At 45.6% G+C, this 26,004-nt stretch overlaps 1 protein-coding gene and 1 pseudogene across 1 annotated transcript; one reads left to right on the forward strand and one right to left on the reverse strand.

Annotated features, from left to right (window-relative positions):
• Positions 1-123: 123 nt before the first annotated feature.
• Gimap8 (GTPase, IMAP family member 8) lies at positions 124-16,133 on the reverse strand. The gene is made up of 5 exons (XM_005367489.2): positions 15,865-16,133; positions 11,575-12,229; positions 8,128-8,173; positions 4,086-4,709; positions 124-1,612 (listed from the first exon to the last, which is right to left on the reverse strand). The coding sequence occupies exons 1-5, from the start codon at positions 15,954-15,956 to the stop codon at positions 975-977; spliced, it is 2,055 nt and encodes a 684-aa protein (XP_005367546.1). The 5' UTR covers positions 15,957-16,133; the 3' UTR covers positions 124-974.
• A 654-nt stretch (positions 16,134-16,787) lies between these two features.
• On the forward strand, positions 16,788-25,130 carry LOC113458386 (annotated as a pseudogene).
• Positions 25,131-26,004: the final 874 nt, after the last annotated feature.

The raw sequence follows: 26,004 nt of genomic DNA on the forward strand, positions 1-26,004 counted from the left end.
GAGGAGGAGGAGGAGGAGGAGGAGGAGGAGGAGGAGAAATTAGGCTCTTTCCCTAAACCAGAAAAAAATGCCATCAGAAGGAAAGTGTGAAGTCACAATCCAATTCATCTTTATTATCTCATCCAATGTGATATACTTATACAAGCACTTTCTACAAATTACTGTGTTAAGATGGATGTGGCATTCAATTATAGCAGAATCACTTCTTGACCTTTTGCCTAAGATAAAGTATAATAACAAAAACATATCAATTCTGAGACTTCATTATCCTACCAATAGGTTAATCTTGAAGCTAACTAAACATATATGTTATTTATTTTATCCTCAAGGTACATATGAAAGTAGCAGATATTTAAAATGCCTGATCGTTAATACACTTTGGAGATGGTTTCATATTGTTCATCTCACATATGGTCCACCTCAAGCACTTCCAGTAGATCTTCTCAGTCATGCACAAAACACCAGGAAATAAATTTCACACTAGTAGTGAAGCTGGGCACAAAGACAGAATGAAGTTGTAACGTTGATGTTCATATCCACTTTCTGCCATGCCCAAGAATGCTGGCCCTGTCTCTGTGTGTGTATGTGTGCATGTGTGCATGTCTGGATCTGTCTGGATCCCCTGGTTCTTGAGGTACCATCTTTTTGGGGCTCAACATTGACCTGAGTGTCAATCCTGACTCTGTCTGACCTGGCAACATGGTTTTGACCCTTAATATTATCTTGACATTCAAAACATTTCCAATATTCTCTACCTTATTCTCTTTGTCCTCTAATTCCCTACTGCTTGACCTAACTTGACAATTTATTCATCCAAACACCTATATCCAACATGAGATGCATTTATCCTTCAGTCTTTAAAGTCATGGACTTTCTTTGAGGGGATCCCACCAGTCCCGCCATCCCTTATCCCATCCACCTCTGTCTGATGGCATCCCTATGTCCTGGACCTTTTGATTGCTCACTTGAGCTCATTATTTAAACACACTAGTAATTTTTGTTTTAATTTGATGGCCAACATGCACCCATGAATCGGAATGGTCATCCCTGAGACTATTGGCTATTGCCAGCAGATCTTTCACCTGGGTCTCCCGGGCTTGACCGGTTTCTTTGTTATTAAAAGCACAAACTCGCCCTTTATACTTCTTAAGTATTCTTTTAAGGGCTTTGTTCTTTGTGTTACTAGTATAGTCATGAAGGTCTCCATCCCCTAGATCCTCCTTCCGTGTAAACAACACAATCATATCTCTCATATCTTTTTCTTTAAAAATGGCCTCCAGTTGTTCCACCGCTGCCTCATCTTCCTGGGTGAACCGCCCCAGCTGGAGTACCAGGACAAAAACCTTCATTCCTTCCTCACAGAGAGATAAACAGTAATTGACCTCCTCCTTTAACCTGGAAGGATCTTTTTGAAGATCAGGCAGCTGGCTGAATGATGGAGTGTCCACCACCACAATATCCTGCCAGTCCACGGTCGTCCTGTCGCTCTGGCTCCTACTGGTGATGGGCTGAGCTCCGAGTTGAGACAGGAAGGCAGGTCTCCCCAAAACAGTGTTCCCAGTTGCGCTCTTCCCAGTCCCACTCCTTCCTAAGAGGATGATGTTTAAGAGTTCTGTTGCAGAGGAAATTGGGAAGGACTCAGGAAAATGCAGAACTCATCTTTCCAAGTTATTCACAGCACTAGTTTCACCCTTAAGCTCACCAGGCATCCCCCAGCGGCTCTACCCACACATGAGACTGGTGTGCCCAGTTCATGTGGTCTATGAACTCAACAGAGGGACTTGGACAATGCTCTGTCCAATGTTCATCTATGAAGATAGCATACCTCTGCCTCTGGATCTACTCTGCTCCCTTCTCTAGGACCTCATCTTAATCCCTGGTACCTAAAAGAAACAGTGACCTTATCTTTGCCTCTTACCTTTGCTGGGTCTAGTCCACACATTTCATTCTTATCTTCTGTTCCTACTGTGAGTAAGTCCCCCTAGTGCAAGCTCCTAATAATCATAGCAAAATGTCTTTGAGTATTCAAAAATCTAGTCCGTACAATTAGATTTTCAGGGGGAAAAAAGCATCACATTCTACCAGTGGATTACCAGTTGTGTTGGTTGTCTCATACTAAAATTCACTAAAAGCAGGATGAACCTCACTGTGTCTTTCAATGATGAGTCAAAGAAACTTCCTGGTTAAAATAACTGCCCAGGAACACTGTTGTTTGTGGTGTCGGTGATGGAAGAGAAGGTTCCCTATAAATAGGTATTTGTAGGTGCATAGATCTGATTATATTTACCCTTCTGGATGTTCCTGGTGCCTTTGCACTTTGAACTGTGTTTCTTCTCAGTGGTCCTCCATCATGAGCTCCTTGTCAAGTCACTAATGTCTACCTCAAACCAAAGAGGGAGGAAAGCCCATCTCGGTCTTCCTTCCAGGACAGCTGGTGAGCTACTCCTGCTGAACCCAGTCTCATAGCTATGCTTAAAGGGTTAAAATAGATCACTGATCTGCACCAGCACAGGCAAAACATACGTGCACACGCACACACGCAAGCACACACTCACACACATGCTCCAGTACTCATGTTGTGCATTGACTGGGTAGTCAAGTCTGTCTAATCCAACCTTCCTGCCACTTGAAGCCCTGTTTCCGTGAAGGCCATTCTTATCTTCTCCTAAGAGGCATGCTCAGCCGGTCATATTTCTTTTCTTGAAGTTTCCAGTGTGTACTCTCTGTGGTGTCTCCCTTTTCCCCCCAACCATCTAAATCTTCCTATTCTCTAAAACCTGTTTCAAATTGAGTTTCTCCAATGCTCTCTCCTGGCCTTCCTGTTTCCCTAGACTTCTTTAGGTAGCTCCTCCAGGTGGGATGTATAATGGGCCATAAACAGAGACAGCCGTTTGGGGCACTAGTCTTCCTGGGTAAGCACATCTGAGCAGGAAGAGACGAGAGGCGTAGAAATGGGAAAGACCTCAGGTGAGGTCCATAGAGCAGGGAGTGTGGACAAGATGGGCAGTTCCTTCCTCAACAGGTAACAGCTGGAATCACCTCATCTAGTGCCACATGGTTCCCATCTGCCACAAGCATCCAGGCTCTCTGTCCTCGTCATGTCTTAGCTCCTAACTCTCTTGCTCTCCCTGCTAATTTTACTTCCCTAGTATGTGCATATAAGGGTGTTCATATAATGTATGTTTAGATGCACATGTATGTGCAGGTATACATATGCATGAATGGTATTCATAGAGAGGTCAGAGGACAACCACAGCTATCATTGCTCAGCCACAGGCTACCTTGGTTCTAGAGACAGAGTCTCACTAGCCTGAAACTTGGTAAGTAGGTAAGGATGGCTGTCCAGCAAGTCTCAGGGCTCTGTGTGGTCCAGTACCAGGAATGCAGCGTTCGCTGCCACATCTGGCTTTTTTGACATGAGTTCTGGGGATCAAACTCAGGTTTTCATGCTTGTTAGTCAGTGAGTCATCTTCCAAGCCCTACTTACACTTTCTTCTAGTTTCCCCATCTCCAAAGCAGGGAAGAATAAATAACCCAGAGAGGGTTCTGGGTTAAGAAAACAGAAAAGCAAAACAGTGACCTGAAACTGTCATCACTGAGCTGAGTGCTGAGTCCTGGCAACAGCAGACAGCAAGGGGATCGGGAGAGGTCTCCATGCTGGAGACGTGGGATGGGGTCAGGAAGGAACTAAAGACGGGCCATGAGAGTGTACATTAAAAAAAACTTGTACCTTTAGGATAATTTGAAGAAGACACCAAAGTAAGTTTCTGTAAATTGGTTTTGAGACAGGGTCTTATTTATAACCCAGGTTGACCTTGAACTCACGATTCAATCAATGAACTTGAACTCCTGGTCCTCCTGACTCTGCTTCCCAAGTGTTGGGACTACAGGCATACACCATCACACCCAGCTGATGACCTGCTGGGGATCAACCCTAGTGCAAGTTGGGTAAGCACTGTACTGAGCTACACCTCCAGCCTAGACCTTTTCTCACTCTCTGCACTTCCTTCAAAAAGTAATAGCTCTAGACCATGCCTTACACTCAAGCGCTGGATCCCAAAACCGTTTGCTATGCCCAGCCGTACCTTTCTCTCTGAAGATGCAAGGCTTGTTGCCGTTGCGCTGCACCAAGCTCTCGACTTTGCTCAGGAGTTTGTCCACCTGGCTCTGCTCCTCCTCCACAGTTGCCCGGTAGTTGAAAGCGGTGTATCTTTCTCCAAATTTCGAGCTGAGGTCCCGTAGATTACTATTTTTACTTATAAATTCATCTAGAGCCTGATCCTCTAAATCTTCTTTCCTGGTAAAGAGAATAATTGTGAACTTGGTGAATTTTTCTCCAAAAATATGTCTGACGGGGTTGAACATCTTGTCGTCACACTTTATCAAAGAGCTCAGTGGTGTCACCAGCAGGAAGGCATGGGGACCTGGAAAGGTGAGTTTCTTGACATCAGCTGCATCAGGCTTCCACGATGAGATCTCTGGAGAATCAATGACCAGAAATTTCTTCCTGTTCCAGATCCTGCTATGGGAGACAAAGTCCTTGGTGACCTGCTGCTCACTGAACTGAGTCTTAAAGGGCCACTTCCCCAGAATGATGTTTCCTGCCGCACTTTTCCCAACACCGTGCTTCCCCATGAGGAGGACCCTCAGTTCCGGCATCTCCACATCCTCATCATGTCCTGTAAGCTGAGACTCTTTCCTCTTTGTACCTGTGAGACAAAACATATAAAAAATAAAAAATAGACCCAGTGTCTCCTCCTGCCGTTGAATACAGCTTTGAACTACTCTACAAAGCCTCACCCTCTGCTTGTGCAGGCCTTTCTCCTCGGGCAGAGCCCAGCCACCCAGGTAGAAACCACAGGAAGGAGGAATGAACTAGAAGGACTATGGGAAGCCCAGGATTTTCCAGGAGAACGGCTTTGCTAAATTGAACTTCCGCTGTCCCTCATTCTTCAAAAGCAAGTAAGAAAGCATGATGTCATGGGCTAAGGCAAGGGCTGTGACAACCTGGTTAGTAAATATCCCTTAGCCTTACATTCACACAACAAATACCCAGTTGTTGGTTTGTTTGGGTTTTTTTAAACATGTATGAAACTCATGCTGAGTGCAAGAATCCAGACACAAAACTGACATTGTGTATGGCTCCATTATCTGAAGTTCAGAATGGGACAAATTCATCTGTGTTTATGGAAGTCTGCAATGGTTGTCTATGAAAGGAGGCTGTAAGAACTAATGTTCTTCACAGAGGAGAGGATATTATTTTTATATTAACTTTCTAATTAACATGCAAAAAATGCTTAACCATTTGTGTTTATTGTCTCATTATTTACAATATAATAATAAGCCTAGAAACCAATAACAGTTAAATGAAGAAAATGTGGTATGGGGATTAGGAAACAAGTCAGTTGCTAAGCAACTTGTAAGAATGGGGAGTCTAGCTCAACATCCTAAACCCATGAAAAAATTAAAATCCAAGCATGATGGTGCACACTTGGAATCCCAGCACTTGGGGGCAGAGACAGGTAGATCGTAGAGCACTTTGGCCAGGTAGTCTTATCTACAGGGTGAGCTCCAGGCCAGGACTAGATCTTGTCTCAATAAAAAAGTGCATGGTACCTAAGGTGATACACGGAGGTTGTCCTCAGGCCTGCATGTTTACACAATACACAAGCATGTTCACACTTACCTGTACACACTCATGTACACATATACAAATGAGAACACTCAACCACAAATGTGATATGTATATATGTGTGTACATCAGTCTTATTTGGATATAAAGAAGAATAAAATTAGGTCTAGATGGAACTAGAAAACAAAACAATGAGTCCTTGCTATGTCCCTTTGCCATTTGGGCAAGTTGTTCTCCTCTGACTCTCAGAACACACAGGGTAGGATGCCCCAGTCTGTTGAAAGGGTGAGAGAGGATAACACCCGGGCAGTCTCCGGTAACTTGACAGGCATGGAGCAGCTACAAAGGGTTCATGGTCGAGGAAAACTTGAGTCCGGCTTTGAGTCCTGCTCCCCACACTTCCCCCTTGCCCTCACACCCTGCACATAGGAAAGAGCCCCTCACCCTACTGTCCACACAAGCTGCTTACTCAGGTTTCCATACAAATATGGCTGCTTCTCAAGTGCTCCCCCAAGCCACACAAGCCAAAGAGTATTATAACCTTAGTCAGAATGGCCATCAAGAACACAAATGACTGCACATGCTGGTGTGGATGTGGAGGAAGGGAACAAACCCTTGCATAGTGTTTGGGGGTAAAAAGTGGTACAGATGTCTTGAAATTCAGTCTGGAGGTTTCTCAAAAGAAATGGAAATAAAACTGCCCTCTGACCCATCCATTCGACACTTGACATATACCCAGCAGACTCTATACCACCCTGCAGAGATCTCTGCTCATCTGTGATTATTGCTGCTCCGTTCGCAATAGCTAAGAAATGGGGGAAACTTAGCTATTCATCAGCCAGCGAATGGACCATGAACATATGTTCATACATATACACAATGCGATATTATTCAGCCACGAAGAGAAATGAAGGTCACAGGTAGATAGATGAAACTGGGGGTAGTTATACTGATGGTGTAACCCAGGGCCACAGACAAACGTCTTGTCTTCTCTCTCATATGTGGAGCCAAGCTTGACCTTCGTAGTTCTGCTGGCTTGGTGTGGAGTTTCTGTGGAAGCAGCAACTGGGAAGGAGTATGAGGGTAGGGTCCCTTGCAGAGGTAGCGGTGGTAGGACATAGGTGGAAGGAAAGTAGATGAGAGGAGAGAAGCTTGAGGAGGAAGGGGTGTGCATACTGGAGAGATGAGGGGGTGGAAGGAGGATTAGCCAAAAACAAAGGGTCTGTGAAAAAGCCCTTGCAGAAACCACTGTCTTGTAACCCCCCCCAAGGAACACTAAAGGAAAAAAAATTATCGTATTATTCCATTTGTTATTTCTTTTCAAATGAGGGCTCTCTCAATCCAGAGAGCCCACACAGTGCAGTGGATGACACAGGTGCTAGGAAGAAGACAGCAGACCTAGAGGCGTTTTCTTCTTTCTCAGCCACCATCAGTCCCATGGTAGATGCCAGCACTCCCGGACCATGGCCAAACAGCTCCAAAAGATCCCTCTAGCGACTACAAGGACAGCAGTGGCCTTTCTCTAACCTTGTCATTCTGAGGACAAAATAACTCCTAGAGTTTCTAGTTGTAGAATTACCCCCCACTGCTTACTAGCACCCAGTCCAAAGAGACCCGACTTCCTTGGAGCCGCCTAGTCAAGCCATGTGCCGTTGCAAGTTCTCTCCAGCCCCACGGGCTGAGGTGTCCCCTGGGTTAGATCAGCCATCGGCACATGCATGTCCTGAGGGTTTTCCTAAAAGCATTGGCTGAATTTTTAATCCCTAAGGCCTGAAAACTCAGTGTGTTGACAAGACACCTTCATTTGATGATCTTGTGAAAAAGAGTGCCTTCCATGGCCGCTAGTGTGCCTGCAGAGATGCTATAAACTGTACATGGGCTGTACATATAAGTTTACAGACTTTGAGGCTTGAAGTACATGTATGTTATTTCCTAATCCACGTCAGTTTTAATTATTGTTATTATTACTAAATTTCATAAATGACATTTTTGTTATTTTGTGAAACTTCCCAGTCTATGAGCTTCACTTTGAGATTTTCAGTTTTTCCACAGGGCTGACCCAGAAAGAAGCTCAAAATGCATCTGTGGCTTCAGAAGCCTTGTGTGTCCTCACTGCAGGCATTCTGCTTACTATTGTGTGCCGGCCTGTGCTGCTGCACAAGACACACAGTTGTTGGAAGTTTATACAAAGATGCTGTGAGCTGGTGCCATCCATGAGGAGTGCCCTGGTCACCATCAGGAATAAAAGACTCGTGACCAGGAAGAAGAGACAAGAGTTAGGGGGAAAGCCATGGAAAGCAAGGCTGACTCCATACACAGAACAGGGGAGGCTAGGACCATCGCAGTGCTCCACCTTGCCTGCAGGAGTCCTCCGGGAGCCGCTGGGTCTCCATGGACCTTTCGTTTCTGATTCATTAGTTTTCCACCTTACTTTGGCTGGGCAATGCATTAAAAGAATGTAGACATGAGTCTAAAAGCTTGGGTGATCGACTTACCACGCAGATTGTCCCCTCCTTCATATGTAGCTTTATTCCCACAAGCCTAAAAGATAAAGGGGAAAATGACATACACATAGCTAAAAATACAGTCTTCTGCGCAATCACAGACAGACAGACAGACAACTGGAGACAGAATATCTGCTGAGGAGGAAGAGGTCACAGTAAGGTCATGGTCCTCGGGTTTCTCTGTGCTCCTGCCCAGTTTTCAGTCTCACTGATGCTGTTGAGCAGGTTCCCAGAGATGGAGGCATTCCCAGCACCCCATTCCCTTGCTGCTCCCTGGGGTGGTGACTGAGCCTCTGATGGGAAGTTAAATTGAGAACAACCCACCAGGTGTGAAAAATCAAACACATAATTAACATGAAAACAATGCCTTTCAGTCTTGCAGATGGGCTATTCCTGGAAACTTCCTGGGCTTCATTCTAATCTTATCTCTTGATGCTCAGACTAGTCAGAAGAGTCTGCCTCTGCTTCCTTACCTGTTCTCAGGCAACGTCTTTAATGTATTTGATTCTCCCCCTCTCCCTCTCTTTTTATCTCTCTAGCTCTCTTTCTCATTGTTTCAATGTAAATATGCTATGCATGATATAAAAAATTAATAATCTTCCATATCCAATCTATAAGAGACAGCTGTCAATGCTTACATATCCCTCTATATTTCTCTGTGCTTATACAAATATGCACAAGAGTCCACACACATAGGCGAGATTCATGGGGCTTCCTGGTCAGCAATTTACTAGGTATCATAAACTTCACACCTACACAAGTGAATTTAGACGGTACTACCCGCTCCTTACGGTTGGGGCATCTACCCTACACTGTGGGCGTGTGCAACTGAGGCAGCTGTCCTCTCAGTGGGGGGTCTTTGGGTTAGCTCTGGTTTTGCTACTTCAAAAGACGCTGTGGTAAGAATCTTTGTACAGATTATCTTTATATATTTTCCCTTTTGGATTGCTAAAATCCTTAATATTTTTATTTTTTTTAAATATTTATTTATTTATTATATATACAATATTCTGTCTGCATGTATGTCTGGTGCCAGAGGAGGGTACCAGACCTCATTACAGATGGTTGTGAGCCACCATGTGGTTGCCAGGAATTGAACTCAGGACCTTTGGAAGAGCAGGCAATGCTCTTAACCACTGAGCCATCTCTCCAGCCCCCTTAATATTTTTAAAAGGTTTATTTATCATTTTTATTTTACATGTGTAAGTGTTTTGCTGACATCTTTATGCAAATCCCACGTGTGCAATGACTGTGGGAGCGAACAGAGGGCGACAGATCTGAAACTGAGCTACAGATGGTTGTAAGCCCCCATATGGCTACCAGAAACTGAACTCAGGTCCTCAGCAAGAGCAGTAAATGCTCTTAATCACTGAGCCATCTCTTCAGCCCCTGAAATCCTTAATATTCATAATCCCTCTAAACCCCCCACATCTCAATAGCAACAGCTAAGAAATACTGAACATCTCTTTATTAACAACTTTTTAAGCATCTCATTTAATCTCCATAGCAAATTCCAGGTACATCTTATAACATCATTTTTTCCACAAAACTTGGCAGTGTGGTTAACAGAATGGGTGTTTTCTATCCTCATGGGCTTTGGAGGGAGGCAGCTATTGTAAGCCTTGAGCTGGTAGTGACTGACATAAGGGGTATCCTGAGGGCAGAGAAGTGAGGAGCCAAGCAGGGATGAGAGAGTCAAGAGGCCGAGGAGATGGAGGAAGTGAGTTGATGCTGAGTGGCTAGATCCACAGAACAGAGCTGGTGCAGGGTGGGAAGAAAGGCAGAGCAGCTGTGCAGGTGCACAGTGCCAGAGTGGACATGAGCATAACTCAAGACGGGAGGGAAGGCCAGTGAGACCAGCATAGAAAGCAGGATACAGGGCAAGCAACCAAGCTGAGTCGGGAATTATGATTCATCTTAAGATCAGCGAGAAGATGCTGAGCATTTTCAGCAAGGTTTTCTTGTGGGAGTCATTCGGAGCCTCTTCTCTTTGCTGGCATCCCTGTGCCAGGCTTCACTCAGGGAAGAGACACAAAGCACACATCGGTGTGGGAGACAAGATGTCATGAGCCTGTTTCCTCATCTGCAGAACAGCCTTACATGGCGTTCACGCAAGTATTTGGTGATGTGTGAGTCTGGCCTTTAGTAGGTTCTCAGTAAATGCTGACTCTCTCTTGCTGCTATTCTGCTTAGATTCATTTGTCATCAGTTTTGTGGCTTCTCTCTGAGCAGATGGTGCCACGGTTCACCTTCTGTTTGACCCTTGCCTTGCAGAAGCCTCTGTACTGCTGTTCACCTGCTCACCCCATGTGGTGAGGACCTGGCGTCTGTGCAGAAACCACTCCATTGGTTGTCAGCTCTTCACAGGAAGTCTGCATTTCTGTAACTGCCTTGGTAGCAAATGCATTTTCCTCTCACGTTAAAGAATAAAATGTGACTAACAGCTGGCGATTATATGTGACATGAAGTGGACGACGTCCATACGTGAATGAGGTGAAAACTGTCAGTATGTTAGAGGGCAGAAGTAGGTGGATTTCAGAAGTGCTGATGTCACTAGACCTTCAGTGATTCCATGGACATCAGAGAGCGATAGTTTCAGAGCTAAGGCTCTGTGCGGAGCAACACAACCATTGGCTGAGCGGAGAGGAAGGCGGGACTCTAAGAGATTTTAGGGTGCTGGGTGGTGACAGGTTTGAGCAAGTCAAGGGTGAGTTAGTGTCAGGGTCCGACAGAGCCTGAGCTGGCAGAACAGAGCTGAGCTAAGGCTACAGCTTTAGAAACAGAGGACCACATATGGTCCTCCAGGACCTAAAAGTGAGGGGTCTTCTGGGAAGAACATGAAGAAATGAAGGAGAGTCTAAGGAGGCACTGAGAACATCGTCTTTTGGGCCAGAGACAGGAAAGAGACTTGGAAGTCTTTGAAACAGCCAGAAGGAGAAGTGGGGAAAAAACAAGACTGGGTGGGGTTTTTGTTGCTGTTGGTTTTTTTTTTCCTGTGAAGTCTAAAGAAAGGCTGTGTAGAGTCCAGTGTGTTCAGAACCATGAGGGGCCACAGGAGACAAGGGTTTTGTCTCCCATTAACTTTCCAGGTAAGTCCAAAGGTCCCAGGCTGACATTCAAGCAGTTTGATGGCTCCTATTGCTCTAGAGCGGAGGTTCTCAACCTTCCTAATGCTGAGACATTTTAATACAGTTCCTCATGTTGTGGTGACCCCAACCATCATCAGTGTAACTTTGCTACTGTTATGAACTATATTGTAAATATCAATATGCGACCCCATAAGACCCCTGCGAAAGAGTCGTTCAACCCTCAAACATAAGCCACCAGTTGAGTAACCCCGCCCGACAGCATGTCAACACAACTCCCTAAACAAAACAAACCTATAAACACACAAGATAGTCCACTGATTCAGGACTACCTTCCTCCCACCAGTCCTACCTGGGCTCCACAGCCTTCCATTGGCAAGGGCACGAAATGTGGCTCTGGGCTTTCCTCCACCAACTGCTCAGTCAGATCTAGGAGCCGGGATGCCTGCTGTTCCCGCTGCTTCCTGTTTGCCTTGTTGTTGAGAGCACAGTATCGATTTCCAATGTTTCCAAGCAACTCCTTAAGAGGGCCCTTGCTTTCCACGTAGTCCTTCAGCGAGTCTTCACCCAGCTCATCTTCCCGAGTGAAGACAACAATCATGTGACTGGAGGCTTTAGGGCCAAACTCAGCACGGATGCCCTGAATGGTCTCCCTGTCCTCCTCTGTATAGTGGCCAATGGGAATGACCAGGAGCAGCGCGTGGAGACCATCTGCCGAGTGCTGCAAGCACTGCTGTAGGTTCTGCTGCCTGACCTCTGCACGGGACAGTGAGGAGAAAAGATCCGGGGTGTCAATGACAATGACCTGCTTCTCTCTCAGGGTCACACTCTCACTCTGGCACCGGTTGGTCACCATGTGGTCACTGAACCTGGACTCGAACATGGCTTTACCCAGAATGGTGTTTCCTGTGGCGCTTTTGCCTGCGCCACGTTTCCCTAACAGCAGGAGCCGCAGCGTGGATGTTTCCAGGTTCCCCTTGATATTGTCCTCCTGGCCCCCTCTGGTGCTGTTGAGACAAGAGCTGAGTGTCAGTGCTCCACCCACCGCAAGTGGAGAGGGACCACAGGAAGGTGGTCCTCCTTGTTCCCTGAGAATTTAAACCACTGGGTTGGGAGGCAGCTCCGCTGTAAGGTCTTGCTTTGCTAGTTTGAGGCCTGGAGGTCTATGGTAGCACGTGCTTGCAATCACGGTGACTGAGAGAAGCAGAGCGCCTGTGCTAACTCACCAGCTCACCTAGCCTACAGCAGGGGTTGGACCAAGGGCTTCATGCTTTCCAGGCAAGCACTCTACAAACTAAGCCTTATCCCTGGCCCATGTGGTCCTGACTATAAACTTTGATATTTATTTTAGAGGACTCGGCCTAATATAAACATTTTAAGGAAGAACACGAAATCGCCATGAGCTCATCTCAGAAGTGGCCGTTGCTAAACGTGTGCTTCCTTCATAGCTTCCTTCATAGAATTCCACAATGGCTTGTCTCCTTAGAGAGTTCCTCATTCACTAGCAATAACATGTTTCTCAACCATATTTAGAAAATGAAGAAAAGCATGGACAAAAATGTTAGAAAGAAATCTGTGATGAATCACCGAAGTTTTCTGTGCTTTTACTGCATGTACTTGGCCCCTGCAGTTTCTTCACGCCCACACGGAGTCAATGTACTTCCTAATATCCATGAGTTCCCTTCAGTTTGGGCCTAGGTTTTCCCTGGGAGTGGCTCCAAATATCAAAGCTAAAAAAGCAATGGTCAGGGAGTTGGCTCATCTGTTAAGAGCACTGACTGCTTTTCCAGATGACCTGGGTTCAATTCCTGGCACCCACATGGCAGCTCCCAACTGTCTATAGCCCCAGTTCCAGGGCATCTGACACCTTCACACCAAAGTATGCAAAGCATAAATTATTTAAAAAAATAAAAGAAGCGATGGTCAAACATATCACTTTAGAATATTAGCTATGGAGGAAAGACCACCTCAGAGACACAGATGTGAGGTAGCAGCATACCTCACATCCAAGCTCTGCTTGGGCCGGCTGCAGGTGTCTCACTCCCTGTGAGAGCTGCTGCCCAGGCTGAGCTCGGGGAAGCTGTTCTATGGGGCTGCTGGAGTGTTGAGGCCAAACCCTGAGCATGTTCAAGAGACAGCATATGAGTAAAGACAGTTGTAGAATCTTTAGGTTTAACGTTGTCTGTCCTGTTAGGTTTTAGACTGCTAAAGTGGTCTGTTATCCACTTTGGCCTACACCTCCCTTTTGAGATAGGAAAATCGGCCTTGTACTGGCCTCACCTTTGTGCAGTAAAAGCCTTTGTTTTGACTTCCCAGGTTCACAGCTGGAGGAGAATTTATCAGGATAAGCCCTGCCTGGAGTTTCATCCTAATTTGTTTTAGATAAGACTGGTTAAAGCTGGGATGGCATATTAAAACCTCAGGAGTGATTCAGATGGCATGAGTATGCCCTGGTTGTGACTCAGACACAAACTTGAGGTCTAGGGGTCAAGTTTTATGATTTGAATGCCTCCGCCAAAGTTGGGAACTTCATCCAGCATTCAGCAGTGTTGGGGGATAACCTAAGAGAAGAAGCTTCGGGAAAGGGACTCTGCACTCACAAGCAGATCCATACCCTCCTGGAGGGAGTGTACTCCAGATTATGGGGAGAGTGGATCATTATAAAAATGAGTTTGTGGGGCAAGAGAGCCGGCTTCACGGTTAAGAGCACTGACTGCTCTTGTAGAGGACCTGAGTTCGGGTCCCAGCACTCACATGGTTGCTCACAACCACTTGCAACTCAGTTCTAGAGGATCTAATTCCCTCTTTTGGCCTCCACAGGCACTGTATCATGTGATACACAAAGATGTGTTCATTTTAGGTGAGTTTGTACCCCTCCTGCTGCCTCCTATGCACTCTCCTGCCCCCTTCACTTCTTCATCATAGTATAACACAATCTGAAGGTCTTTGCCAGGCATGGACCCCTTGATCTTGGACTTGGAGCCTCAGATATCTGGTGATAGCAGTAAAGGATGCACTAAGACACTCTACCAGGCCATCAGGTAGATGGACAACCAGCCCTCCATCCTATGGAAGTCTTATGTATGTGATCAGAAGGATGAACTGGTTTCACGAAGCAGTATCCCCATTGCCCTTACGCCAGCTACACCACCTTCTCCCTCCAGGCCATAGTCTGTGAGCGCATAGGGAGTCCCCTGCAATCAGTTGACAGAGCAAAGGGAGACTTGGGTTTTGATAGATGATTCTGTACAATATGTAGGCACCACCAGGAGAGGACAGCTACAGCAGGGTGGCCCAGTCTTGGGCATCTCTTGGGGACAATGTCAGAAGGATATTGTCTCTGTGGGCAGAACTTTGAGCAGTGCACTTGGTTCATTTCACTAGAAGAAGAAATGGTCAGACATGCAACTATTACCAACATGTGGGCTCCAGCCAACAATGTGGCTGGGTGGTGTAGATTTGGAAACAGCATGTCTGGGGAATCAGGGCTAAGCTGGTCTGGAAGAGGTGTCTGGAAGGACCTGAAGGGAAGAAAACCAGGAGAACTGAGTGCTCATCAAAAACTGACCACAGCAAAGGGAGACCTTGGTTATCAAGTCAACAGCATGACCCACTCTGTTGGTGCCAGTCAGCCTCTTCCTGCAGTCACCCAATTATCAGCAAGAGGCTCAGGCACAGAGGGATCACAGTTTGTACATGGGCCTGGTCATGTGGAAATAGATGGTGCCATTTCTCCCTAGCCATGATTCATGCTTCAGGAATCCACAGGTAGAGTCAAGTGAGGATGACATCACTAGCTTCAGCAAAATGTTTGCTTCCAGTCCCCAAGCCCTTACACTCTGATGGCACAGAGGTCTTGGTGACAGAGAGCAGATGTTTCCACCAGGACACAATCATCACCCTATACTGGCAGTTAAGACTGTACATAAGTCCCTCTCTGTGTCTTCTCAGGATGCAGCCAGAGGGTACCATGAGCTCAGCCATGGGAGGAGCTTCTGTGACACATGGATTCATCCCACGTCAAGGGACAAGTGGCCACAGAGAAAGGAGGTCAGAGAGGCCCCCCCCCAGAGCCCAGTGGAGAAAGAAATTTTGTCCTAACCAGTGGGTATGTTAACATAAGAGAGGGTTCACAGGTAAGGGAAGTTTAGATTAAATTGGACTTCCTCCAACACATAACTAACTGATCTTCTGTACAAGGACTGGGAAATGTTAGAAGAGAGAATCTAGAACACAGACTCTGCCATCTGCCTCAGGAAACCCACAATCCCCATAGCACCTGATGACTTCCTGAGAACCCAACTCCTGCGATGCCATCTGCTAGGCTCTCGGACCTCCCAATCAACACTCCTCTTCCCCCTTGGGTATGGCACCTCCTTGACAGACCTCCTGGCAGGAAGCAGCCCCACATACTTTCTCCAGAAGTTTATTCTACACCTGTCTGGATTCAGTTGGAATGGCATAGTTCCTGCCTAGAGAAAACTGTCCCCGGGCTCTTAAAATCAAAGCTGGCAAAGGACAGGCTGCCTTCCATGGGCCAAACACTCCCCCAAAGGTTTTGATAGTGCGCGCAAGTGCGCGCGCGCGCGCGCACACACACACACACACACACACACACACACACATATGCACGGAAACATACCTTGGTCCTTCCCCCTGTCCTATTGATGTCTTGCAGCTTCTGGGCTCCACCTGGCTTCCTCCAGCTGCTCCTTGGTGGGATGAAGTGGCCATCTCTAGCCTTAGGCCAGTGGAAGTGAATCCTAAAGAGGGCCAGGAGCCACACAAGGAGAGTCAAGTATTCACCAGGTCACTAAGACCCCAATCTCCCTATTTTTCTAGGAAGAAAGAAGTTTCTAAACGCATGTATTATCAGTAAAGCCTAAGAGGAAACTCAGAACACCCTTCACTGATGAACACGGAAGCTTAGGGTGGGGCCAGCGTGAACACACTGGCATAGCTTTTCTAGAGATGCCTTTGGGGGCCACCATGTGGCTGAAGGCTATGGGAGCACAGCTGTTCACATAACAGAAGAGCCAGCTTGGGTCTTGTCCCAGTGAACTTCTGCTGTGAGGGTGACCCAAATCTAGAGTCATCTGGGAGGAGGAGGCCTCAACTAAATGATTGCTTATAACAGGCTGGCCCATAGCCTTGTCTGAGAGGCATTTCTTAATTGCTAATTGATATCAGACAGCCTAGTTTACAGTGGCCTGTGCCATCCCGAGGCAGGTGGACCTGAACTGTGTAAAGAGAGATAGCAGAGCAAGCCGGAGAGACGAGCAGTAAGCAGCCTTCCTTGATGGTCTCCTTGAGGTTCCTGCTGCGAGCTCCGGCCTGGCTTCTCTAAGATGAATTATAACTTGTAAACCAAAATCAGCTTCTCCAGCCAAAGCTGCTTTGGGTCACGGTGTTTGTCACAGCAACAGGAAGCAAGCTAGAGCAGGTCTATTCTCTGCAAAGACCAAAGTCAGAAGTGTTGAACAAAGCCAATTTGGGGTAAATCCAGCAGGTTTTCCTCCTGGCTCATCGTCACCACCACCTCACTCAGCCTGGACTGCTCCAAAGATGAAGGTAAGACCATAAAAAAATCATTTGCTTCCTCCCAGAATGCAGTGCTACCTCGTAGGTGAGTCAAAGCTTCTCCCCAGCTAGCAAAACACAGATATGTTCCTGTTTTCAAGTGACTCAGAGAGTTCACTGCGTCCCTGCAACCCAATCTGATCTATACGTCCTAAGTAAGGGGCACACTGCACAGGACATGGTTTTCTTGATAGAAATCTGAAGTAAAATGTGCTTGTGCTGATAGAATGATCATGAAGGATTGGGGACAGGGGACATACAGGATATACCTTGGTGAGGGAAACCGCCCACTCCCCTCTGCCCACCCACTCCCCTCACCTCCTTAATAAAGAAGGCCTACTCTGAGGACAGTCCCTACCTACCCTGGGCACCAGGTCAATGCCTAGAAAACCATCTCATGAAACTGATGAAGTGAAAGCTTTAGCCAGCACATGCAGGTGCCTGTGAGGGAGGAGCTAAAGGCTAGCAAATCCAGGCTGCTCCAGAACTGAGAAAACCATAGAAAACTGCAGTCGGGAGGCAATCTTGAATGAACCGGTAAGCTTTGCAGTGGGGCAGGAGGAGGGGGATGCTTAAAGTTTGGGTTTTTTGTTTTTTGTTTTTTTGAGACAGGGTTTCTCTGTAGCTTTGGAGCCTGACCTGGAACTAGCTCTTATAGACCAGGCTGTCCTCGAGCTCACAGAGATCCGCCTGCCTCTGCCTCCCAAGTGCTGGGATTAAAGGCATGTGCCACCACTGCCCAGCTTTTTTGTTTTTGTTTGTTGTTTGTTTGATTGTTTGGGGGGGATGCTTAAAGTGAACATAAAGCTTCATGTAATTCCTTTGTGGTTTAGCAGAGTGACATTTGTCAAGTTGGCCTTTACCCAGAACGTTCTTTCCGCAAGAGTTGATTTTGCTCATGTTGTTTCCTTTGGCTCTAAGGAAGGATGAGGGTCTGCTGCCCTCTAGTGATCATGTATAACAACACACAGAGCCAATATGGATGGACCTGCAAGATCCCTGCAGACTCTCCTAGCTCCTCAGGATAGGAGGAAGTGGGAGAGTAAAATGACAGAAATTGGATAGGGAGAAAGGAACTGTCATGCAAGGAGGATTTTACCATGACAATGAACTGTGTTAGACACAGAGGCTCAAAGATTAGAAAGGAACTTGGGAACAGTTGATGTGGGATTTCCCTCTGTACCATTGATTAATAAAGAAACTGCTTTGGACCTATAGCAAGGCAGAATTTAGGTAGACAGGGAAGGCTAGGCTGAATGCTGGGAGAAAGAAGTGGGGGTCAGGGAGAAGCCATGGATCTTCAGTCTGAGACAGACACTGGGAACACTACCAGGTAAGCCACTGCCATGTGGCGATACACAGATTAATAGAGATAGGTTAGTTTAGAATATGAATTAGCCAGAAATATGCTTAAGTTATTAGCCAAACAGCATTGCAAATACAGTTTCTGTGTGATTATTTCAGGTCTAAGTGGGTGGCCAGGAAGAACAAGCGGCCTCTGTACTACACACAGTGGTGCAGACTTTTAATCTCAGCACTTGGCCGGCAAAGGCAGGTGGACCTCTGTGAGGTCCAGGCAGGCAAGAGCTACATAGTGAGACCATGTATCCAAAACCAACCAAACCAGCAACAAAACCCAAACAAATAAAAAAGAAGAAGAGGGAAGCTACCAAGCCCTGCCACAATGAGACTGTGAATAGGGTGTGGGGCACTGCACTGTGTTTGGGGAACCCTGGGAGGGAGCAAGGGAACATAAGTTTTCTACACCCTGCAAAGTGCAAAACAACCTTTACTCTGGTGCTTGTGGTGACTGTGGGAGCAATCAGGGGTTGGTGGCGAATCTCTGGCTGAGGTAGCTCTCTGATGGGATCCAAGGGCATCTGGGCTGCAATTCCAGGCCATCATTGCACATTGGGGTATGAGCTAAAGAGTTTCTGTCTGCTCCTTGTGGAAAATCCCAATTCTCTTCTGCATCTCAGACACTAGTCAAGGCTACACTTGGTGGGAGCTATAAGGAGACTAGCCCCCTGTAATCTGGACAGGGAAGTCACTACCTTCCTGGGAGGTCTCTTGTATTTGATTGTGGTGTGAAGACAACTTACCCAGGGTTTCTGGCATACTGTGGAGACACCCTTTCCTTTCCCCTCCTGGCCTGGCCTGGCCTGGCACTCACTTTTCAGAAGGTGCAGGAGTAGAGCATATGGTTCTGGTGTTTGTCTTGCCAGACTCACATATCCAAGGGACTTCCCAGAACTGAGATGTTCCTTGCTCCAGAATGCTAAGTTCTCCTTTCTCTCACAGTTTTTGGACAGTTTGGGTTCATGACTATTCCTCCCAGGTCAGCTCAGCCTGACCAACTAGTTGGCTTTAACTTCAGACTGAGACCAGTTGCATCTTCACAAAGAAGGAAGGAAAGCCTTCTTTTCTTGGAGACACCCAGGAAAAATAAAGGCACAGCTTGAGTTAATGTGGTGCAGTTGGCTCTTTTTTTCCTCCAAGAGTGAGCTTTCAGGGTGAGCGCTGGCCCCTGGTAGAACCCACAATGCAGCTCGTGTCCTTTTGCTCCCTCTGGCTCATCCCTGGAACTGGTCTATGATCTCCAGACTCTGACCTTAAAACACCATCAAGCCTCTTCCCTATCATGTAAGTCAGCCCCATTTCTAGATTTCTACCTGGTTGTTTCTTGCTCACACTAACCAGCTCACTTTTTTACACCATGTTGAAATAAGAGCGGCAAAGCTGCATCCCCAGCACCCGGCCGCCTGCACGGCTAGCTTTATACCCGAAATAATTACACAGAAACTGTATTCTTTTAAACACTGCCTGGCCCCATTAGTTCCAGCATCTTATTGGCTAGCTCTTACATATTAATCTAACCCATTTCTATTAATCTTTGTAGCCCACGAGCCAGCTTACCAGGAATGATCTTAACCTGCATCTGCCTGGAGTGGGGGAACCATGGTGACTCCCTGACTCAGCTTCTTTCTCCCAGCCCTCTGTTCTGTTTACTGAACCCACTTAAGGGTTGGCCTATCAAGGGGCCTAGGCAGTTTCTTTATTCCTTAACCAATGAAATCAACAGATTGATATATGACACTCCCACATCAACACCAAAGTGTAAATAACCAGCATTATTTTTGAACTCTTTGCCTTCACTTTCCTCAATTTAGGCTAAGCTGTGTTGTCAAGGTAACAAGTCTCTATCTTGATTCTACTAAGCATCTCCTCTCATTGTATGTGGTCAACTTATGTGTTTGTTAGGCTTCATCTTCTAATGTTCAATATTGTTCACCCATGTTCTTGCTTATGTGTCTTTGTGTGCAGATGCAGTGGTTAGCCTTTATCTATGACTTGGGTTTTCATTATCTGTGTACTTAGTATGTAGGAATCACACATAAACATGGAGGTCAGAAAGCAGCTTGCAGGATTTGCTTTTCTCCTGCCATGAGGGTCCTGGGAATTGAACTCAAGTCACCAAGGTTGGCAACAAATGCTGAGTCATCTTATTAGCCCGAATTCAATATGCTTGCTACCAGTATATGTGTCATAGTAAAGTATGTGTTAAGTGGTACAATGACATGATAAAGACCCTCCACCCTCAAAAAGAATTTGATTCAAAGAGGCCACAAATGCACAGAGCTCATGATGATTCTCAGCCAAGCTGAGCTGCCTAGAAGATGCTCCGGTTTGTCAAGCCAACCAGAAGAGGCTCAGGACACCTGGGCTGCCGGAAAGAGTCCCCAACCTGCTGAGCTCCCTGCAGGCTGTGCAGGTGCACCAGGCTCCCAGCTCTCATGAGCTGTCACCCGTGCTGGGGTGGGCTTTGGTGGTGCAGCTCTCACTGGGTGACTTCTGCTCCTGTAAGTATCCCCTCATCCATATGTCTATAAACAACCCCAATAGAACTCACTGCATCCATGAAGTCCATCCATGAAGATGGACTTTGATCAGTTAGTCAGTTCCCTATATGGGATGAGTAGACTCCCAAGTACTAGAGTCACATAGCAGACAGTATTACAAAACGCTTCCTATTGGGGTCTCTGTTCACCCTCAGAGAAATGAGATAATGTTTTAACCTATGAAATCCTGATTTCTCACAGGACTGGTCTCTTGTTTCTATCTCTGTAATAAGTAATAATGGGTACATGGGTAAATAACTATTCTTTGGAAGGTAATACAAAGATATACTGTATTGTTTTCCAGTTCTTCTCTAACGTGACTGTCCGTTTACTTCCCTGAGGGGCATCTGGTGAAATACCAGAATAAAATGCAGTCAAACCAAAGGCAAACAATTGAGGTGCAGAGGGTTGATCTCTGCCAGAATTACAGCTAGCCAATCCACACGAGACCATAGCTATGCAATCAGACAGCCAGAAAAAAACAACTAGAATCAAAGAATGCATTATTTAATTTTCTGTTGGTGTGATAAAAGACCCTGAGAAAAAGCAACTCAGGAAAAAAGGGGTTTATTTGGATTAAAATTGCAGAGAGAATATATGGTGCTTTGAATGACAATGGCTGCTATAAGCTCACATTTGGGTACTTGATTCAAGCAGTTGGTGGAACTGTTTGGGAGGGTTAGGAGGTGTGGCCATGTTAGTGGACATATGTCATTGAGGCTGGGCCTTGAGGCTTTAGAAGACACACAGTGTTCCCCCTGTGTTCTCTGATGCATGCTTGCTCAAGATGTGAGCACTCACTCTCTCAAGATGTGAGTGCGCAGCTGTTCCTGCCGCCATGCCTTCACTCCGCCATCAGAGACGCGAATCCTCTGGAACCACGAGCCCAATTAAACACTTTCTTTCGTAAGTTGCCTTGGTCATTGCTTTTTATCACAACAATAGGAAAGTAACTAACACAGGATGTCACCATGGGTTAAGGCATGAAATCCAAGTTCACCCCACCTCTGTGATGTGCTCCTTCATCAGGACTCTACCTACTGAAGGCTCCATGATCTTCCCAAATAGCCCCACAACTAGAAATCAAGTGTTCCAATGCAGAGCGCATGGAGGATGTTTCTCATTCAAATCATAACCTTCTGCCTCTGGCTCCCAAAGGCTCAGGATGGTCATCTCATGATGCAAAATGTGTTTGGTCAACTTTGTTTCCATAGTCTCCAAAACTACCAGTGCTGTTCAGTGGTCCAAAGTGTCTTCTCAGATTAATTACTTAACTGTGAACCTCCTGTAAAATAAAAAGAAACACAATTACATATTTCCAACATACAATATCACAGAGTATACATTCCAAGTGGGAGGAATGGGGAATAGCAGAGAAAGATTGGACCAAAGAAAGATTGAAACCCAACAAGGCAAATGCCAAATTAACTGGCTCCGTGTCTAGTATCTAGGGCTTGAGTTTCAAAGGGCTGAGGTTGCTCCATCCATCCAGTTGCCTGCCACAACAGTTCTCTTACACTGGTTCCACCCTTATCTGTAGCACTCCTTGGAAAAGTCCCCCACAGGCCTGGCATCTCAGCATCTCTGTCTGCAGGCTCCATCTTAACAGCTTCATTTACTGGCACTCACTGCTTCCTCTCAGAAATTGCAGTCCTGCCACGTGTTGTCTGGCCCCAGTGACTCTCTGAAAGCAAAGGAGGAAAATGCATGACCCCTGCAATTTTGCATTTCTCATGCCTCTAAAACAAGGACCACATAGTTGACACTGTCATGCTTTGGTAACAGCTCAGGGTGGAGTCTGCCCCCATCCCCCACTCAGACCTCAGTTGCTGCAGACGCTGTATGCTGAAGCTGCTGAATGTCTCCTGTAGGGGTTTGGTCTGCAAGCTGGGGCCTTTTCTGAGCAGGGTCCTGCCTGTGGGCACCTTTCCATTCCTCCAGTGCAGAACAGGAGGCTTTACTTATTGGCACCAGTCTCTCTTTAACATATTCAGTACATGACCTTCCCTAACTTTAACCTTCCTAGAGCTCTTTTCTTTTCCAAATTGCTTTTTTTTTTCATTTTTTTCTGCCCCACTTGTCCTTTTTCATTGTAGAGCTGTAGAACAATCAGTAATAACTAAGCACAGATTCAATGTTATACTTTCCTGAAATTTCCTCCACCAAAGAAACTAGCCCATTGCTTTCCAAGTCAGCTTCATGCAAATTCCTGTGATGTGAGTAAAACGCAAACAGATCCTTTCCCAAAATATCACATGAATGAACAATAGCCAGTTCCTCAGTAGAGTTGTCACTCTCCCTCTGAAGCCTCATAAACCAGGTCTTTACTGTCATGCTGTTCTCAGCTCTTCTGTCACCCAGAGCTTTGACAACAGCATCCAATCTCTTTTATAGCCCCAAGTTCCAAAACTTTCCACATTCCTACAGAAAGCAGCATGGTCAAGTTCATTACAGTAATAACCCCACTCCTGGTAGCACTTTCTTCATGATTTACCTTTCTTCTGCCTGTGATAGCAAAAAGCCACTTTGGGGACAAAGGATTATTTGGGTTTAAGGTTACAGGGAGGCTATTGTCCATCATTGTGGGGAAGGCATGGCATCATGAATATGAGGCCAGCCTGGCAGTCAGGGAGCCAACTGCTTGCAATCTGTCTTCAAAGAGGAAGCAGAAAGAAAGAATGAAAAATGGGACTCGACTATAAAACCTTAAAGCTTTCCCCAGTGAGGTAATCCCTCCATCAACATTCACCAACTATGAGTCTCATAACCCTTCCAAATGGCACAACCAACTGGGGACCAAACATTCAAACACATGAGCCTATGGCGGATGTTTCTCACTCACTACAACAAGGAATAATAAATTATTTAAAATCCTTCCACTAAACAGTTTCATGAAGAATAAATGTTTCTAGAAGTCCCAGGGGAAGCAGTTTAATGGAGGAGTAGGGTGGTGCGCACAGAGGGTTGTTTTGTCAGTAAAACGTTCACTTCCCTAATCTGCTACCTTCACTTCTTATGCAAGATTGCATTCTAGATTATTTTAATATGAAGTATAATAATTCCATAATACAACATATGTTACATCATATTCAGAAGATGGGAAAAATCAAATCCAGACTAAGATGGCTAATAGGTTTTATATGATCCAGAAGTTTCTTCTTTAATAACTTTAGGACCTATTCTTCTCTCCTGAAGACTTCTGTCCTGCCTACTACTCAGCCTCTTGTATATGAGATCCAAAGATCGAGTCATCTTAGCAGTGGAGGACAATACATAATATTTTATTAAATAATATATGGGCCTCCTGTGCACAAAATGTGAAGCTTAGCTGTCATAGTTAGTTTCAGCAGTCAACTTGACACAAGGAAAAAACAAACTTTAATTGAAGACATTATCTCCATCAGACTGGTCTGTAGGCATGTCTGTGGAACATTTTCTTAACTTTTAATTGATTAATATGGGAGGACCCAGCCCAATGTGGGTGACACATCCCAAAACCATATAAAAAAGCTAGCTGAGAGAGCTAAAGGAAGCAAGCTTCTACGTGTTCCTCCACAGTCTCTGTTTTAGCTCCTGCCTCTAGGTTTCTGACTTAGTCTGGTCAAAGATTGCTTCAGCTCTTTTTATGGCACCTCTTATATAGTTGGAATGTCAAGATGAAGCTGAAGTGGACAATGAACACAAACTTTGTACTTTCTGTGAGAAGCAAACAGCCACAAAAGTAGCTGTTGACACTCTGGGCAAGGAGTGGAAGGATTATGTGGTCCAAATCAGTGATGGGAATAATACGCAAGGCTTTCCATGAAGCAAGGCATCTTGACCCATGACAGAGTGTGCCTGCTATTGAGTAAGGGGCATTCTTGTTATACAAAGAGAGCTGGAGAGAGGAGGTGCAAATCTGTTTGGTAATGCATCGTGGATGCCAATATGAATGTTCTCAACTTGGTCGCTGTAAATAATAATAATAATAATAATAATAATAATAATAATAATAATAATAATAATAATAATAATAATGGGAGAGGGGATATTCCTGGACTGACAGACACTACTGTGTCTTAGCGGTTAGGGTCCAAAAGAGGTAGCAGAATCAGAAAGCCTTTCAATATCTCTAAAAATGATGATATACACCAATATGCTGTCAGAAAGCCCTTAAACAAGGAAGGCAAGAAGCCCAGTACCAAAATACCCAAGATTTGGTGCCTTGTTGATACCATATGACCTACAACACAAGCATTACTCCAAAGAAACAATGCGCTAATAAACATAAGGAGTGGGCTGCAAAATATGCTAAACTTTTCACCAAGAGAATGAGGGAAGCCAAGGAAAAACACCAGACACGAATTGTCAAGAGACACAGGCTGCTCTTACAGCTTCTACTGCTGGGTCTGAATTCAGTCAAAAAGACATCTTTAAGAATAACAAGTAAAGGATCAGACCTTGAATTCTAAAAAACCCCCAAAACTTCTGGTGTGGGACAATCATCTATATTCTGTCTATTATATTTTAAATAAATACTGATTGGCCAATAGCCAGGCAGGAAGTATAGGTGGGAAAACCAGACAGGAAGTAGAGGTGGGGCAATGAGAACAGTATTCTGGGAAGCAGGAAGCTCCCTTTGGCAGTCCTGCCCAGACCACGGAAGAAGCAGGATGTGACCTGCCCTGCTGAAAAAGTTACTGAGCCATGTGGCTAACATAGATAAGGATAATGGGTTAATATACATTATAAGAGCTAATATAAAGCCTGAGCTAATGGGCCAATCAGTTTTATAACTTATGGAAAACTCTGTGTGATTTTTGGGGGGCTACTGGCTGTGGAAACTGGGCAGAACAGAAACCCCAATGGCCAGGCCCTCATGTTACAAACTTCATGTCAAACCATGAAAAATACAAGGGACTGTGAACATACATTGTTAAGTAAAAGAAACCATCCAAGGGGCTTTGTGGTGTAGATTGGAGCTACACAAAAGTCTGGAAACAACAAAACTATGGAAACAAAGAAAAGATCAGCGCCTACTGGTGCTGGGACAGGGGAAGAGGATGAGCAAGTGGAGCACAGAAGATTTTTCAGAGCACTCACTCTGGTGAGCACATTGTACCGCTGTCAAAGTCCATAGAACATACAACATCAAGAGTGAACTCTGGTGACAACAGTGTGACCGTGAAGTCTGGTAGGCGATGCTATAACAAGGCAGCTGGGGAGCACGCAGCAGCATATAAAATAAAACTTCATACTTTGTTCTCAACTTGGCTGTGAACCCAAAGTGCTTTAAAAATAAAGACTTTTTTGTGTGTGTGTGT

The sequence above is a fragment of the Microtus ochrogaster genome, unplaced genomic scaffold, assembly GCF_000317375.1.
Source record: "Microtus ochrogaster isolate Prairie Vole_2 unplaced genomic scaffold, MicOch1.0 UNK18, whole genome shotgun sequence".
Taxonomy (NCBI): domain Eukaryota; kingdom Metazoa; phylum Chordata; class Mammalia; order Rodentia; family Cricetidae; genus Microtus; species Microtus ochrogaster.